Raw genomic sequence first — 19,173 nt, forward strand, 5'->3', positions numbered from 1 at the left:
GAAAAAGTCATGTAGAGCTATAACTAGTTTAGCAAGAATGGCTTTGTAATGAGTAAAAGTATGGCTTTGTAATGAGTAAAAGTATATTTACTAAAGGTATATAAAGCAAAAAAAAAGGCAGAAATTGTCCAGCAGTTTATGAACTTTAAAGTAATTAAGACCTGTTTCTCTAAGAAATGAGTAATGCCAGGAGAGAAAAAGGAAATATAAATCTAAAAACTACTTTCTATGTTTCTTGATCTCCCTCCATCCATTTTTCTACCTTTTTAATATAGACACAAATTTTAGAAATATAAAAACAATCTCAGGCTCTTGAAGAGGTACCTAGCAACACCAAAAGGTGCTGAACTTGAATGAAAGAAGACATGAATTCAAATTGTGCCGCAGACATTTCCTAGCTGAGAGGCAAGGTTACTTAATTTAATTCCCTGGGGGGGTCTCCTGGGTTTTATACATCTCTTCCAGCTCTAAATCCAGGATGCTAAGAGCCTATGCATACATGGGCCAAGATCTCGCTAATCTCACCAACCAGCATTTACTAGGAATCTCCTCTCCATTTGTGACTTTGCTTCACTCTTCACAAACCCAGTTTCCCTACTCCAAAGGATCCTTTCCACATAACTATGTAAATTTTGTTCATCCTTTTGGACTTAGTTCTAAACCCACTTTCTCTTTCAAATCCCTCTTTGATTTATTTTTTATTAACATAACAAAGCCTCTTTTTGAACTATATATATATATATACTATATAACTATAGTATTATAATAATAGTAATAATAATATAATATAAACTAATAATAAGAACTATAATATTTACTATATTATACAGACAATCATGCATTTTTCTATATTGGTTTCTTCTTCTTACTCCTCTTTCTCCTCTTTTTCCTTTTTCTCCTCCTCCTCCTTCTTCTTCTCCTTCTTTTGCATATATAGGCAAAAGGCTACCTCTCAAGTCAGAGGAACTAGGTCCTGTCCTACCTCTGATTCTTTACTTCCCTAAATCTCAGCTTTCTCATACATAAACTGAGAGGGTTGTACTAAATATCTTTTGAAGTCTCTTCTAATGCCTAAGTCAAATCTAGGTAAAAAGGGCCACATAAAGCTTCTGGCTTTACATACAAATAATTCCATAAACTGCAAAGCAACAAGGTAAAAATCAGCACCCAGTATTTGTGAATAATTCCAATTTCTTCTATTTTAAAGTAAAAATATCACAGATGGAAAAAAAAAGGAAAGTTATCTAAGTAAAACTCCACTTATTTGTCATTTGCCATATGGGATAAAATGAAATATTACCAATTTGTTAAAATTCTTTAAAGGCCCAATAATATTAAGAAACCTAGAGGAAGGTCTCTAGGATATTGGGTAGAGCTACCCGAGAGAATTGTGGATATACATGGCCAAGAGTTATATGGGATAAGAAGGCATGGGTGGAATATATTTGACAAGAAAACTCAATGAGAGAATAGATCAGAATTTAAAATTTCAAATATGTTAAGAAAAATCCCATGTTTTACATGGCTAATATGGAAATATGCTTTGCATGATTTCAACATGTATAACTGATACCAAATTGTTGCCTTCTCAAGGAGTGAGGAAGGTTGGGAAAGAGAGAATTTGGAACTTATAATGTAAAAAAAGATTATTATAAAAATTTGTTTTTACACATAATTGGGAAAATTTTAATAAAATAAACATAATTTTTTAAAAGGATAACTACTTTCCTTATACTTTCTGGGTTAAAGGCAGATTTTTTTTTCCTTTGGTTTGGATATGTGATTGCATCATGTAGGAAGTTTCAAAAGAGGAAATACATCTCATTTGTATTTTCTGTCCCTCTCTCTGAAGCACTGGAGGGCAAAGAATTTCTCCTTAAAGCTCTCATTTATAGATGGCTCCCAAGCCAGCCCCACTTCTTTTTCCAATAACTGAACTCCTAGACTGGGCTCCATTATGCCCCCTTGCCATGTGCCTTCTCTAGCCCTTCCACTCTCCCCTTCCTTTTGCATTGCTGTCTTCCCCTATTGGACAATAAGTTTTAAAGCCTGGGGCTTTTTCCTTCTATGTATCCCTAGTGTTTAGCACAGTGTCTGGCAAATAGTTCAAAAGAAAATGTTTATTGACTGTCCAACTATTTAAATCAGCAACTAGTCTTAAAAAGTTGTCTGGAGACAATTAGAATTCAAGTGACTTGCCTGGGGTCACACAACCAGTATGTAACAGAAGGGGATATTGCCAGAATTATAAGAACTAAATATGTTTAGATACTATTATTATAGTTGATGAAAAGAAAACACATGTATTATTAGCATTCCAAAAAAGATAGATGTTTTTATTTGAGGGTCTTTGTTTAAAACTATGATTATCAATTCTGAGAAAAATGAAACTAAAGTGTTTTCCCCGCCTCTTCCCTCAAACTAGGTTCTCCTAAAGATATCTCCAAAGTCACAATGAAATGCTAGGAAACTAGGAAAGAATTTCAGCAAAATCAGTTCACTCAGTTTAACTAAGAAGGAAGGTGGCAGATGAAAGGCAGAGAGAGAAAGGGTATAATCTACCTTACTGGCTCACATATAGAACTTATTTCTAAAATAAAATGTCTTTGAAAGAACAAAAAATAAGTTGTTTTTACAATTTACGCTAGCTAAATTTTGCAACAGGTAAGGTCTATATTCAGACATTATGGGAAGTATAACATTAAAGAAATTTCTAGTTCAATCAAATTTCAGGTTATTATTATTTGATGTTTCACATAATTTATTATGTACAGCAATTCAAAACAAATTTCCACATAAGAAAATATTAATGAACAAGAAAATGTGGGAGGCATATTGGGCACTGAGGATACGAGTATAATCAAACAACATTTATTAAGTGTCTACTATGTGTCAGCTACTGTGCTAAGTGATAAGGATACAAAAGTGGTTAAAGATCCTTGTCTTCAAGAAGTTTACAATCTATGAGAAAAACAACATGCAAATAAATACATATAAAAAACAAGCTACATCCAGGATAAACAGGAAATACTTAATAGAGAAGGAAGGCACTGGAATTAAGAAGGATGGGAAAGGGTTCTCTAAAAGATGGGATTTTAGTTGGGACTTAAAAGAAAGCCAGGGAGGTCAAAAGGTAGAGCAAAGAAAAGAGCACTCAAAGAAGTAGGGAAATGCCAAAAGCCAAGAGATAGAATATGTTGTGAATGGAATAACTAGAAGGCCAGTATCATTGGACCAGAATGTGCATCAGAAAGCAAGGTGTAAAAAGACTGGAAAAGCAGAAGAGGACTAGGAGCACTCTGTGTTTGCTCCTGGAGGTGATAGAGTGCACTATCATTTTCTGAGTAGGAGAAGGTAATGTGATTGATCCTGTGCTTTAGGAACATCACTTTAGTGGCTGAATGGAGTGAAGTGGGGAGTGTCTTATGAAGTGAGAGTCCAGCCCACTGGAAGCTGGATAATATGAATTTCTAATGTACCTACTTAGAATGTTTGGGAGATGTCCTCCAATTTATATACAGAAACTGGTAAGTAGGAACAAAGGAAGAGCAGTACGTGGGAGATGGGAGGATGTCAACCAGGGCTGAGATTTGGAAAGACAACTTCAGCAATAGGGGAGTAAGGGATTCAAGAGCAGAGATCAGAGGAGAGCTGAAAAAATAAGTATTGGTTTGAGGGTGGAGAGAAAAGACAGAAGTCAGCGCAGAAGAAATGGCCCATCACAGAACTGAGGAGTGAAAGGTATAGACAGTTCAATGAAAGTAAAGAATCTCCCAGACAGGGGAAAAGTGGTGGAATCCCAGGAGAATATGGTCAGATATGGGAAAGTCAAAATTTCTCATTGGGGAGAAGGTAGCTGATTTGGGAGTTTATAGAAGCCTATGTACAGAGTCTTAGTGTATACTGGAGAGGAGAGGAAGGTAATGAGCCAGGGGCTGAACTTCTTGAGAACAGAGGGAGAATGACTGGAGGATGGTGTATTTTAGCTATAATATTTTTGATTGGTTGGGAAATATGAATCAAGCAGACTTCACAAAAGAAAAAGTTGCTTCATGAAGAGCAGTGAAGAGCCCACAGTACTCAACTCTCCAAAGAATGAATCAGTAACCTCAGAGTGATATTACCTAGTACATCCATCTACATCTCCGGCACATCATCAAGCCTCTTCTTGAAGGAGTCTCTTCTCTGGAAGGAGTCTCTTACACCCCCAGGAAGGTCATTCCATTTTGGGGGAATGTTAATTGTTTTGAAGTTCTTCCTGAGACTGAACCAAAAGTTAACTTCCTGAAGTCTAGTCATTGCTCCCTAGCACAGTACTCCAGGATCAAGCAGAAAAGACAAATCTGAAAAGATGAGGTTTTTTTTATTTTTCATGCCAAACATTAACTAGTTGCTTACTTAGACCAAACATCACATGACACGTTTTTCTGTTCTTTTGCCATTCTGTTCATCCTCTCCTAAACATACTCAAGCCACCTAAATGTCCTTCTGTAAAGAGGAAAAAGAGGGGGCATAGTGTAATGGATAAAAAGCTAGCCCTGGAGTAAGCAAGAGAGGAGTTTAGTCCTTTCTCTGACACACACTAGCTGGATGGATCTGGGAAAGCCAACTGATCCTTCAGGGTCCCTCTCCCAGGAAACGCTCTACAACACAGAAGAGTTGTTAGTTGACATTAATGAAAGGAGTTTCCACATTGAGAGTTCTCTATATGGATGAAATTAAAAGTCCAGACCAATCACACAGTATTTTACAAACTTTAAAGCATTATATAAATGCTACCTACTACTGGGTCTGATATATATATATACCTTTGCGATTTTATGTCTAAGATTACTTTTGTCTGGCTTTCTCATACCACATCCTGATGGTATTTTTTCCATACCACATAAAGCTTTCTAAAACAACTGCCTCATTTAGAAAATCGAACGAAATAGGGATGTGTCAACCTACTGTACTAGGTAACTTACAGAAGGGTATTCTGCTCTAAACAAAGTATGACAAAGTAGCTAAATTAGACCCAGAGACATAGGCTTGGGAGAGTAGAGCTCAGGGTTTATTCTGCCTTGGTTTCGCTACTACAGAGTTTCTATGATTTAGACTCTGGCTGATTGCTGGCATTGCTAGAAATGTTTTCAAGTTTCCCATAACTTCACTCATTTGATTCTTGTCTGCCTTTTAATCCAGCAATTTTGCTGTTACACGATGATGCCCCCCAACGAGCATACTGAATAATGGGTTGTTTGAGATAATACTTTTTAATGTCAATGGACTGATGAGCTACTGACAACTCCAGAGGGTATACTGTAAATAATGTAAAATTAGTATAAGATGTTAGCATGCTAAAATGCCAATTGATCACATAAGTACCATTTTACTCTGAATCATGCTTACCTATACTTTTCCAACAAATGTTATTTTAGCAGATCCATTGAAAGGATTTTACATTTAAAACAATAATGCTCTAAAGAAAATTGTTTCACACAAAAAATTATTTCACAATAAAATGAACAATTAAGCAATCTTCCGTGTGCCAAGAGCTTCACTAACTTGCAAAAACACTAAAACTGAACTAAATCACACTGTTATATCACCATCTTAAAACCTGGAATCTTTTGCTTTCTCCCAACATCAGTTCAAGGAGTTACTTGATAGGCCTAGATTCATAACTGATTAGGAAGAATCAGGAATTATAAATGACGCGAAGAATTTCCTCTTATCATATGATTATTTCTCACAGTCTCTTATTTCTTTTTCTCCCTTACTACTCAATCATTTTCAGTAGCCAGACTGCCTCGAATTAGTTTAGAAAAACAAAATAAATGCCTGTCATCACATATATCTGGAATGTGCTAGTTATCACTGCATAAGAATCATATGCCTGAACAGCCAATCAGTAAACATATTCATATAAATAGACAGTAAACAATTATTTGAGGAGAGTTCACAAAACGTGTAACACTTTGCTAGGAAAATAAGAGATAACTTTAAATAGTCCACCGGCAGTGCTCTTAAATATTCAAGAAAGAAGTTAGTTTAGCCTTAAAAGAAAAAAAAAAACTTTAAGGTTGAATAGCAATGGCTAAATTTTCCTTAGCAATATCTATATAACCTTTTCAAGAGAAAATTTTGACATATTTTGTTTCTACATCATCTAGATTTACCCTTGTCTCTTATTGCTTCTTCACAAAAAGCCCTCCCTCACAAGTATGACAATTGTTATTCTTATATATTTGGTGTCTCTTCTTCAAACATTTCCATGGGGTATTACATCCTAGAGATGAGTCAAAGATTACAGACATTTTATTTACTTTATTTACACTATTTCACACTGGTTTCCCAATGATCACACTAATTTATAGATCTATCAACTTTCCTTAGTGTGTCTGTCTTCCCATGACTTCACCAATATTAGCTAATCCTGTCTTTTTGGCACTTAACCAATTTCCTGAGTGTGAGGATCTTCACATCTTAGTATACAGAGAGGCTTTCTATATTCAATGTAAATATTTCCTTTATTATTGTGGGTTACAGAAATCTGGCTATCAATCATGGTTTCATATCACTTAAGAAAGGCTCAATAATGTTTGATTCTGTTCTGTTCCTTGAAGACTAAAAGATTTTGAATTTTTTTTTTTGAAAGAGGAAGGCATTCCAAAGACGGGGAAAAGTATCATGGATGAATAGAAGATTCTTTTTCTTTCCTTTTTCTGGTCAACTAACTAGCTTTTATTAAATACCTACTAGGTACCAGATATGAACTTATGGAAGACCCCAAAGAAAATTAAGATGCTAGTAAATGGCCTATGTAACCAGTATAGTTCCAACTTCAATACTGCTTTAAGAAGCTAAGTCTTGAATCAATCAAATCCAAAAGCACTGACTAAATGAAACAACATATACATAGATTAGTAATAAAATATAAAAGTAAATTGCAAGAGGAGATCAGGAATTTTAAATGGAGTTGATAAATCTCATTTCACTAAAGTACATGTTCCATAGCTAATTTTTATATGTATTGTGGTTTTAATTACCATTCTTAATTTTATTTGAAGTTAGAGATAAATTATTGACCACTCTAAGATGCAGTTTTTCCTTCTTAAAAAGAATATTTAAGAAAATTTCTCAGTAAAGTAGAGAAACTTAAAAAAATATTTTCTCCCTCTCCCCTTGTAATTATAGAATTTCAGGGCTAAAAGAACCAAAAAAAGATCATCTAGTTTGACTTCCACATTTTATGACAAAAGTAACTACGGAGGGAAAAAAGTTCCATGACTTGTCAATACTGACATATAATTCAAGTCAGTGGAAGAAACTTGGGAGCAGAACTCCAGCGTTCTTTCCACTATTTGGTATGCATTCTAAAGATCAAGATTCTAAATTACACAACACTAAAATATACAAGTTTTCGGATAAGCTATAATAGACTTATGATAAAGAATACTGTTTACCCTTTGAAAGATTTTCTTTAAAAAGGGAACTAAAATTTAGATATCAAAATTAAATTTCAATTAACTAAAAATATAAAATATAGCTATCTGATTACATATTTAATTTACAAAATGCTAAAGACCAATATATATACATATATATATATATACACACACACACACACATATATATATGTAGAAGTAAATGAATTTTAATTAATTCATTCAAAAATACAATTTTAAATTCTATTTTAAAAAACTACATGGCAAGAATGAAATTAGAAATTTAGTATATGCTTACAAGGTAATTATAAAATACAATATTTTGATTATATAATAGTAAGTTATGGCATATAAATGATGATCTATAATATATTACAAAGACAATGGTTTTAATAAATATTTTTAGGGAACCAAGATACTTATGGGTCCTAACAAGTAGAATGCTTGTATGTTCCCACAGGACAGCAGTTCTGCAGTGCAAAGAAATTCTCATTTATTTTGTAAAACAGATGGGAAAATGTGCCAAGATCTCAAAAAATAAATATCAGATTCATTTCAAAGGTAAAAATACTAACCTCTTCAATCTCATATAGTTTTCACTGGCAGCAGGTCTGCATTCAGCACGTTGTACCACTATTCCTTCCAATGAAAGTTTATCTTGAATGGAAAGAAAAATATATTAAATCAATATATTCAAAGACAATATTTAATACTTTCAGTGCTATATTTTTGATACATTAGGTAAGATTATTCAATATAGTTTAAACTGAGGCAGAAAGAAATTGGATCTCAAAGGTTTACAGAACTATAATAGTATTTATGAGAAGATTACTAAAATGTTTGATAAGTTTGGAAACATTTTTGTTAATTAGCAATTTCTAAAAATCTAGATCATTTATTTTAAATTGTAATACTACTATAATTAAATTATGAAAATTAACTCCCAGAACTGCCAAATTTAACTATGCTATGCAAATAGTAGGTTGATTTTTTTTTTGGGGGGGGGAAGGGATATATATACCATGTACCATTTCTGGCTTTATTAACTCTGACTGATGGTGTTCGAATGGTCTAGATTAGGGGCTATAAGAGAGTTGTTAAGAATCCCCCTTAAATTGACTGCAGGTTTTAGGAGTGAGACAATTCACTCATTCCCAAATTATTAGTTGCAAAATGAAAGTTTATTGTTAGATAGAAATCGGTTTACCAAGAGACTGACTTCTATAGTGGCAGAATTATGGAAAATGAAGTTTTGCACTGAAAATGCAGTTCTCAGTGGACAGAAGGTCCTGGCATCAAAGGGAGCTATCAAGGTCTATCTGCAAAAGACCTTCGTTGAAGGAAGCCATTATACTGGGTGTGTTGGTGGGGGCTGGGAATGTCCTGAGCAGGTCAGACCCAGTGGGGGGTAGTGGGTGGAGTCCCAAGTTGGCTCATATACAAGCTGAATTTCAGCTTGAGCTGGAATTTGAATAGAATTGAATAGAAGATCTTTAATTGAATAGGGTTGGAATTCTTTTGCTAAGGACTGAACCAACCCTACCTAGATAAAAGAATGAAACTGTTTGTCTTGTTTCCCTTGGATGGGGTCCCTCACTGAAGCAGAGTAAAAGATTTTCTCCTTCAAGGAGTTTAAGGGTCCCTTCTTCATTACTTCTAGTTTCATACAGAATTACAAATATGCTAAGGGGCCATTAAAAGTTGTTAAAGTGATACTTTACCTGACTATAGAAAGAACAGAGAAACTTTAAATTAATAATTGTGGTAAGAATTCACATATTTGATTGAAAAATTTAGTATACAAAGATCTGCATAAAACTAAAAGGAGACATTCCTTTTTCTTAGATCTGAAATTTGAGATCAAAGCTTAAAGTACACACTATGGAATAGGGAAAATCAATTATTCAGCAAGCATTTATTAAGCATCTATTATATGCCAGCTCTATTCTAGGGACTGGGGAGAGACAGAATGAATTAGTATCTGACCTCAAGGAATTTACATTGGATGGAGGCTACAATACTATTTCAGTCAGAAAATAGCAGAGGACTGAGCAAAGGACATTTTTTTTTTCCACAACTCAGTTTCCTTATCTGTGAAATTAGGTGACTGGATTGAATAATCTCTAATAACTTTTCAAACCCTAACATTCTAGAATTCTAAATCAATTTCTTTATTCCTTACTTTTTCTGTATAATGTGGATAGAAGAAATGTGGCATAAGAGTCAAAAGCCCTGGATTCAAATCTTGACTGGGCTTTTCTTAGATTCTTTTTTTTTCTTAGATCTTTTTCAAAGATTTTGTATTTAACTTCTGTCTCAGTATCAGAATCCATAGCTTTAGAATAAGAGAGATGAGTGACATGATTTTTCAGATCCAAAAACTATGTCCACCATTGCTCTGGAGATGTAAAAGAAAGAATCCAAGGACTTTTACAGATGAAATGTAACTCAAGACACCACTTAAGTCTAACTTTATCTTACAGATTAAAAAACAGTTTAAAAAAAAAAAGTAAAATGATTTACCCAGGATCATATGAGTAGGATGTAACAAAGCTAAGATTTAACCTAACCTTACAAATACAAACAATGTCAACAATATAAAACATTGCAACTTAGCTACATATCTCTCTTCCCAATTTCTCATTTCAAAGGAAAACTCAAAGAAAAATTGCAATCCCCATGTATTCTAAATATATTAAATAAAGTTTTGGTAACTTTACTAGGTAAAGATACTCCATGTGAAACTAGAAAAGTATGGCCAGAGTACCTGTGGGATCTCAGAGCATGTGGAAGGAGTAGAGTGTAACAAGACCAGAAAGGGGGGGAAGGGACCAGCGGGTGGGAAAGACTTTCAAAGTCAAACAAGGGATAACTGTTAAGAAAGGAAACAAGTTGAAGGAAGGGAAAAGAGGTTACTAGTGCAGAAAAATAGGAACATTGTCATTAAAATTCCTTTCTCCTCCCAATGTTGTGTGTGTGTGTATAAAATACATAATAATCTCATTGCAAAAAACTATCAATCTTATTTTGTTTTTGCAACTATAGTCTCCCCTATTCTTTTCTTCTCTTCTCCTTTCCTAAAAGCCATGCCTTAAAATAAAGCATTTTTAAAAAAAGGAAAAAATGATCACAAACTATCAATACCTAGAAAAAGTGTGAGCTTGTAAGAAATGTTCCACACTTCCTGGCCTATCTCTGCAAAGCAAGAAGTGAAAGGCATTTTTTTCACATCTTTCTTTGGGGTCAAGGTTGCTGACATATACCTGTAGGTATGCACATATGTAGGTACATATATGTGTTTTACTTCTTAAAAAAAAAAAATGGTGAAATGGAAAAAAATATATACTAAAAAAACTCGTTAAAAAACAGAAATGGAGATATGCCAAAAAACCAAAAACAATCCCTTTAAAAGTACAATTGGCCAAATGCAAAAGGAGGTATAAAAGCTGACTGAAAAAAAAATTCATTAAATTTAGAATTGGACAAATGGAAGTGAATGACTAAATGAGACATCAAGAATCAAACAAAATTTAAAAAAAGAAAAAGTAAAATACCTCATCAAAAAAACAACTGATTTGGAAAATAGATCCGGGAGAGATAATGTAATAATTATTAGATTACCTGAAAACCATGATGAAAAAAAGAGTCTGGACAACATTTTTCAAGAAATCATCAAGGAAAACTGCCCTGATGTGCTAGAATCAAAGGGTAAAATAGTCACTGAAAGAAATTCCCAAAGAAAACTTTAAAGAATAATATAGCTAAATTCCAGAATAATCAGATAAAGAAGAAAATACTGCAGCAGCTAGAAAGAAACAATTCGAGGAGCCACAATCAGCATTACCCAGGACTTAGCAGCTTCCAATTTAAAGGACCAAAGGACCTGGAATGTGACATTCCAGAAAATATACATATATGTTTTAAAAGATGTACTAACAAATTCAAAAGAATCATGTTATTTCCTCCATTAGGATATAACGTCCATGAAGGATGAAACCATTTCATTTTTATGTCTGCATCCTTAGGCACATAATTAGTATTTTATGCTCACAAATTTGTACAAGAACCATGCAACAACCTGGTTTTGAATTCCTCCTTCAAACACAGGCTCTGCCTCCTTGGACAAGTGGCTCATTTTCCCCAAATCTAAATCTTTTCACTTTGCTTAGATAATTTCTCACAAGTCCATTCTAACTCTGACAAAATTGGAAACATTCAGTCTGCAAAAGTAAAGACTCAAAGAAGGAAGTGGAATTATAGATTTAGAACTACCTAAGACCTAAGAGGTCACTCAGTACAAATCCAGAATTTTGCAGATAAGGAATTGAGGAACAGAAAAATTAAATGAATGACTCATGCGAGATCACAGGTAGGAAGTTCCACAGAAGTGATTTACAAATAGAGCTTAAGACTCAAATCAGAAAAACTTGATTTAAATCCTGTCTCTTTCACTGACTAGATGTTGAACCATAGGCAAGACATTTAATCTCTCAGATTTGGTTTCTTCATGTATTAAATGTTATTTCCCAGAGTTATTGTAAGGATAAAATGAAAACATATTTATAAAGCACTTTACAAACCTTAAAGCCCAACAGAAATGTCAGTTATTATAAGTTCTGGGATTTGAACCCAGGTTTTCTGATGCTAAACTTCTTGCTTTTGCCACAATACAGAATCTAGTAGGAGCTTAATAAATGTTTAATGATTGTCTGCTTCTAGAATAACTTCCTTCAATTTATGAAGGATTGTTACCTAAAAGAGAGATTAGATTTATTTAATAGGATCCCAACAGACAGAACAAGACTAAATACAGGGATAATTGAAAGCAAGGCAGAGCACAACTACAAAGAAGGCAGTTCTCACTCCCTTCCCCCCATTTATATCAAACATTTACTAAATGTATTTTAAGTACGAGATACAAGATCTATCCAACAATGGAATTGAAGCAAGTGAACTCTGAAATCACTCTAAAATTATGTTGCCTTTTGATCTTGGAGTCTCGGGCCCTCCTGGGAAAGCATATCTCCCAGACAAGTTAAGTGTCATTATTCAATTAGAAATATTGGTCAAAAAACACCCCATTGATCTTTTGGGGATGCCAGACCCTTTCAGGAAATTCCAATTGGAGATCTGGGCCGGATATTGATAAGCATCTAGACCTGGGGACTGGCTTTCTTTTCAACCTGAAACCTAAACCTCAAGATTCCTTTTTAAAGGACAATTTCTGAACTCATTCTTTGTAGATTGTCCAAAGTAGGACCCTGCCCATTGAGAAGGCATTCTCTTCTCAGTGCCAGCTTCCATTTCCTTAATAGGACTTTGCCACTAAAGAAGTCAGTCTCTTAGCAAAACTGACTGCCTATCCAACAATAAACTTCCATTTTTGCCATTAATATTTTGGGATTCATGAATTCTTTCACAAAGAACCTGCGCCTCTAACCAAAACTCCAACCACAATTCTCTGACTACCACTAATCTCATCAGAATGAGCCACCTTGTGAAGCCCAAATTTTTCCACCATCAAAAGTATTAAAGAATAGGATGGATGCTAGAAACACTGGAAATATATTCCTGCTTGAACTTGAGCATGATGAAAATCTCCTGGGTTTCTGTCAACTCTTTAAGAATACATAATTGTTGGGATACAGGAGCCATCTGCTAGTGGCTGCTGGATGTTATGGGAGCCACCTGCCAGTGGCTGCCGGAGATCTAACTCAGATCTGTAGAATGGATCTCTTCATGTGAGAGAATGATACTGATACAAAGAGATTGAGAGGCAGTTGCATTCTCTGACTTCTCTCCTCTTCCCTCTTGCCTCCAATTTATTTCATTCCCAATCCACAAGCAACATCTGCATTAGTAAAGGCTGCTTTGCAACTCCTTCAAGTGTTATGATTCACAGCTGTGGTGGCTCTTGGAGAATTGACCTGCCCCTTCACCTAAACATGGTCCTCAACACATAATTATTGATGATGATGAAGATAAGGACAGTTAGCACTCTAAAGTTTGTGAAATGCTTTTTAAAACTCATTTTATTCTCCCAACAATCTTGGGAGGTAGCTGTATTTATCCTTTGCATTTTGCAGAGGAAAAATTTGAGGCAGACAAAGTTTACCTCAGGATCTCATAGCTGGTGGTACTTCCCAACTTCTGAGAACTGGTTAATATATATTTAGCATTTCCCAAAATGTCAAAGTTCAATGATAGGAAGATAGGTGACTACAAAATTAGATAAGCCAGTCAGCATGAAATCCAAAGACAAGAATTTAATTTAATATGCTTAAAACATGTAAGGTAAGGCCTTGGTTTACATGGATACGTGCAAGGAGAGGCAGGAAAGACAAGAGAAGGCTACTAAGGCTCCTCAGTGAGAATTATGCTTCTATGTTATGAAAGACTGTCCCCTCAAGTTCCTGATACTAATACTAAGACATGCTGTTTTATCCCAGAATATGGTTATACTAAATTCTTATTGAGATTACTGATATATACTTGAGAGCCGTTCTGGGATCAAGAAGTACATATATTTTATAGGTAAAGGAGAGAGGTTCTGTTTAGGTGGTGATCTGACTAGTTTCCCACCCCTAATGTCACAGGCAGGAATTCACCAATCAGCTAGCATGCTAGACGTTTCTAGCTTAGAGGTTCCCACATGTAGAATATTTAAATATGAAGGTCTCAGAGCAGGACAGAAAAGGAATAACTAGAAGGGCAAAAGGGGACCTGGCCAGGAAGATAACCTATTAGAAAGAAAAAGATCTGTCATTCTTCTCCTCCCTCCCTATCTCCCCCAATCCAGGTTTTTCTAAACTGTATATAACGTAAAATAAGTTCAATTAATTCAAAAGATAAGAGAAATAATAAATAGCAGAAATAAGGAATATTAGTTTTGCATATAAAGTACTGAAAACTTTAAAGAGTTCTATATGTCCAAAATTTTATGTTTTTGTATTTAAAAATGGAGAGGGGTTTAAAAAAAAACTTTATTTCTGTGGATATAATGGATCTTCTGTACTTTATACACAGCCACAAATCATTAAGAATGTACTAATTTGTAATTTATGACAATACTGATAGGCTAATTGGAAGTTTCTTTTTGCATTTTTTTTTAAAGTCTGTCAATAAAATTAACTGTGTGAACAAGACAAGAAAGAAAAATTTCTAAAGGTCTTCCACTAAAAATAAAGTTTTGCTGTTTTTATATGAGTTTTTTTTTTTTAATTTTGTCCATCAGACTCTTTAAGTACACAAGCCTATAAAGAAAAAGTTTGAAAAGCTCAGAAAAACACATTTCAACTCTACTGCTCTCCTTCCTCCCATCTGAGGGATGCTGGGTAGAGAAGGATATTTATCATCTTTTCAGGAGTTAAATATTTTCTTGTATATATAGAATGATAGAAATGGACCATCCTTTTATTATAAATGGTTTTCAGTCTGGACCACTGCAGCTAAAAACTACCATATTAGGAAACCTAACAAAATTCTTTTAAGAAGTAGCATGGAGCAACAGAATGATTAAGGGCTGAGTTAAAAGACTGAACAACAGTTCTTGTGAAAAAGAACAGGGAATTTGAAGAGGGCTAACCATGTGATGTGGCAACTAAAAAGAGAATGCCATTTTAGGTTTCCTTGAAAGACAAAAAAGCATCTAGAGCAATGGTGATAAAAACCTCTATATCTTGCTTTGGTCACACAATCTCTCAAGCTTCTTTATATTCAGATGTGAATACATAATTTTTAAAGAAAGATGAAAACTGGAGGGGATCAGGAAGAAGCCAAAGTTTTCACATGTTATTTGTTTGGCTATATCTAATGTTGTGGTAGCGGTAGTTACTCTTTCTATTGGGCTAATTCTACTTCCTAGATGCTCCAGTGACTTATTAAGATTTTCTATTTGTTTTTCTAAGCTGTTGATTCTCACATTTATTTTAGTTTCCCTTTAATATACATTTCTGTTCGCAGATGCCAAATTTTTCTTTATATTAAATTTTTTTTTTAAACTACTCCAGAGGTTCTTACAACAGGTCAATTGTTTCTCCTGAGAGTGTGTGTGTGTGATTTCAGTCTTCTCTTTTAGTTTCCTCATTCCTTCAGCCTCTTATTTTCCTTGGAGGTTTTTCCTGTGAGCCATTCTTTCATTTCCTCTTTTTGTAGCTGTTTTTTTTTTTTTTTTAATTGAAGGGTGGGGGCACATCTGTTTGTGTTTTCTAGCAATACTGAGGAGCTGGATGCCAAAACTTCTTTGGAGCCATTATCCTAGGAAGGATTCTGTGCCAGATGTGGAATGGGAAAAAACCCACTGAGGTCCTTTCAAGTTGTTACATGTTTTGTTTAAGTGACACTGGGAGTAAGCACCAGACTACTGGTTATAGAGTTTAGTGGATCTTGTATAATGATAAGGGATGCAAATGGAACATAGCTCAAGTAATACCTAGAAAGCTATTCATCTTCTTTAGCATGTAAGGAATGAAACTAAGAATGTTTGGAAGCTATAAGACATAAGGAAGATAAAGAACACGCTTCTTTATACAATCCTTTTGGATACAGTCAAACCTCAAGAACATTTAGAGAACTACATCAGGATTTAAACTTGGCTCTATAGAACAATTATCTGGATTACTGTCTCTCCCGAGATAGGAAGGACTACCTTCCTGCCTGCCTGATCCAAGCCACATCTGAGCCTTCCTTGCCTGAAAAAGAAGAGACAGAATAAAACTTCCCCCTCAGCAAATGGCATAAGGTAACTAAAACATTTATAGATTAAGTACCTGAAGATTTCTCCTCTGTCTTAACCATTGTACTGGCTTTGATTTTTTTGTTGATTTTTCTGTCTCTTAATCCACTTGGCAGCTGACCTTAAACAGATTGCTCAAAGTAGTCTTGAATTTTAAAGGAATAGATTATCCCAGCTAATAGTTGTGAATAAACTTGTTTGCTTCTACTTTTCTTAGTTTTCAACAGTTTATGGAATATATAGCACATTAAGACTTTGTTCACTCTAGCTCAGTGTTTGAGATGAGCTTCTTATCTTTTATGATAAAGAAAGTCAAGGCAATTATTTGCTCTAATGGAAGGGAGCACTGACAAAAACAGAGATGAAGCTAAATTATATTTGGCACTGAAACAGATTTCTAATATTCACAAGATGAATGGTTGTTTATGTCTAAATTCTGGGAATTTGCAACAATCAAATAATGAAGCTATGCTCTGATTTAGGACATCTTAGAAAGCTGACCATCTTTCCTAACCTCTACCTACAGTACAACTTCAATGAAAGACAAAATAGACTTAAAAGGTATAAGATAGGCCATGTGGAAAAAGACTAATGGAACTGAGGACTGTTTAGCCTGAAGGATACAATTCAATTTAAAAAATTTGCTGAGCATCTCTGTTGTGTCCCGTTCCCACAAAAAGGACACTAAAGAATTATAAGAGGCATCATGTACTACCAACACATTAATTAAGAACAATTCTATACAGTGCATAGGTCAATATTAAAATATAAGATACAATCAAGTGTACCAATATTATTAGAAAGAATATAAAATTATTATTTATATCACATTATTATCATATAATATTAACACTGTCCGATACAATATATCATAATAATGTGCATCTTTATAATTTAAATCATCAATCTTGGATAGCTGCAGAAAGGGGTATCTCAAAGGAAGTTGGATAAGCACTCTGATTTAAAAAAATTAATTTTACAGACTATATTTGAAATGCTATTAAAATAGGAAAAATCCTGAGCACTATTAACAAGTCATTTTTTCATTCCCCATTTTCTTAAACTATTATAGTTAAAATACTTTTACTACCCTGAATGAATATCTGCACTTTTCAACAAATGATTTACTTTTATATCTAAACAAATTCTTTTTTTCTGATTCAGACCAATGATTTCATATACTTTGATGGGCTTGAACTCTACTTTTGATAAGACTAGTCAGTGCTGGAACTCTCTTGGGAGACAAAATGAGAACTCAGGTAGTGAGGACTCAGTTCTCTTTAAAATATAAAATATAATTCTCTGTCTCCCTCCTCCTCTCTCTGTCTTGCTCCACATCCTTCTCATTTTCTCTCTTTCCTTCTCCTTGCTCCTATTCTCTCTCCCTCCTTCCTCTCATTCCCTTTCTCCTCAGCACATAAATGCAGAACACAATCTTTCCAATGCTAGGAACTTTTCTAGCCTAATAGTTTTGAATTTTCTCCCTACACACTGAACTTTTTCTGTCACATTTCCTTGTTGAATTTTTAGAAATGTTCCCTAGAGTAAAATTTTCTAGGCTTCTCAGAAAACTTAGCTCAATCCTACAAACATTTAACCTGGAGGCAGAGAGATACAGTGAATGAAATAATTTACTTGGAGTCAGAAGACCTGCATTCAAATCTTATTTCAGAACTTGGTAGTTATGTCATCATAGGAGTCACTTAACCTCTCAAGAGCTTCAGATTATTCCTCATCTATAAAATGAAGAAGCCATTACTGACACAACTACACAAAACTACTATGAGGAAAAGAATACAAACCTTATAATATTACTTATATATAAGTTTCTTTTATTAGTATTATGAATATTATTTGTCTCACTAGAATTATTCGTGAATAGGATAACCTCCTCTTCAAACTACTAGTGCTTCTTTGGCTGAAATTCTTTCTGTAATAATTGGAACATCTATAACAACTCAGAAAACTGTCAAATGCAGTTAGTTGGCATATTGCTTGTGAACTATATCAATCTGATAAAATATCTTGCACGTACATTTATACTTTGTCATGGCTGGCACGCAGATTGATCCAAAGTTTAATTCTCAAAGCTGCGCAGCTGGATCATTCACCCTCTTTTCAAATCAATGGATCCCAAAGTGTCACTGAATTCAATGGCTTATTTATTTCAGTGATATACATATGAGCCAAATCTGGGATTCAATCAAATGGGTTTTGATATGTCAGGAGTAGAGATGGGTTTAAGGACACTTTTTGGTGTCATTTGGTACTTATCTCAGAGTCCACAGTCCTATAAACTGGCATTAAGGAGGAGGAGACAACTATAATAGACAATTTTAATACTCAGATGAGAAAAGGGAACCCGTAAGACTTCTTGAAAAGGTACAAATTGGGGGGTAGGGGTAGGGAGGGGAAAGAAAGGGAGGACTTGTGTGAAAGTAGCATTTAATCATATCTAAAAGACAAGGTCCCAAATCTTGAAAAGTGACAAGTATCATATACAATTGATATCATTAATGCTTACTTTCTCAATGGGTAGGGAAAGGGCAAGAAGGAAGGAGAGAATTTGGAACTAAGAATTCACAAGGAATAGAAAGATAGTGGCCTTAAATATCTAAGAAAATGAATTCTGTAAGTTTTTGCAAGTTTGTACCCAAGAATAGATTCCTTTATCTTCCAGATAAAACAGACCAAATAAGCCCTTCTTGCTTCTAATTAAGGAAAATATTTTTAATACATTAAGTGGTCAGCATAGTGAACATAAATCAATACAACCAGTAAGTCAGATTTTCAATACTGTTAAAGAATTATTTTCTCACCACATAGTTAAAAATAATTTTAATGTTTGAAACATAAATATAAAAAAATGAAAATCCATAATTTTAAAAATATCTGATGTTTTATCATACCATGGAATTTATTTTTAAGAGATATCTGAAAATAAAGAGAACAAAATCACAAGCAGGTCTTCTAGAGGAAGGATAATCACAACTTACATTATAAAATATT

At 34.2% G+C, this 19,173-nt stretch overlaps 1 protein-coding gene across 2 annotated transcripts in view; it reads right to left on the bottom strand.

Moving 5' to 3' along the window:
- GTF2F2 (general transcription factor IIF subunit 2) overlaps window positions 1-19,173 on the bottom strand; it is a 167,528-nt gene that overhangs the window by 75,091 nt on the left and 73,264 nt on the right. For both annotated transcript variants that reach the window (XM_031958395.1, XM_031958394.1), the window contains one exon: window positions 8,006-8,087. In XM_031958395.1, the coding sequence (XP_031814255.1) occupies window positions 8,006-8,087 (82 nt within the window). The remainder of the gene's footprint in view (window positions 1-8,005; window positions 8,088-19,173) is intronic.

Source organism: Sarcophilus harrisii, chromosome 3 (genome assembly GCF_902635505.1).
Source record: "Sarcophilus harrisii chromosome 3, mSarHar1.11, whole genome shotgun sequence".
NCBI classification, from domain to species: Eukaryota; Metazoa; Chordata; class Mammalia; order Dasyuromorphia; family Dasyuridae; genus Sarcophilus; species Sarcophilus harrisii.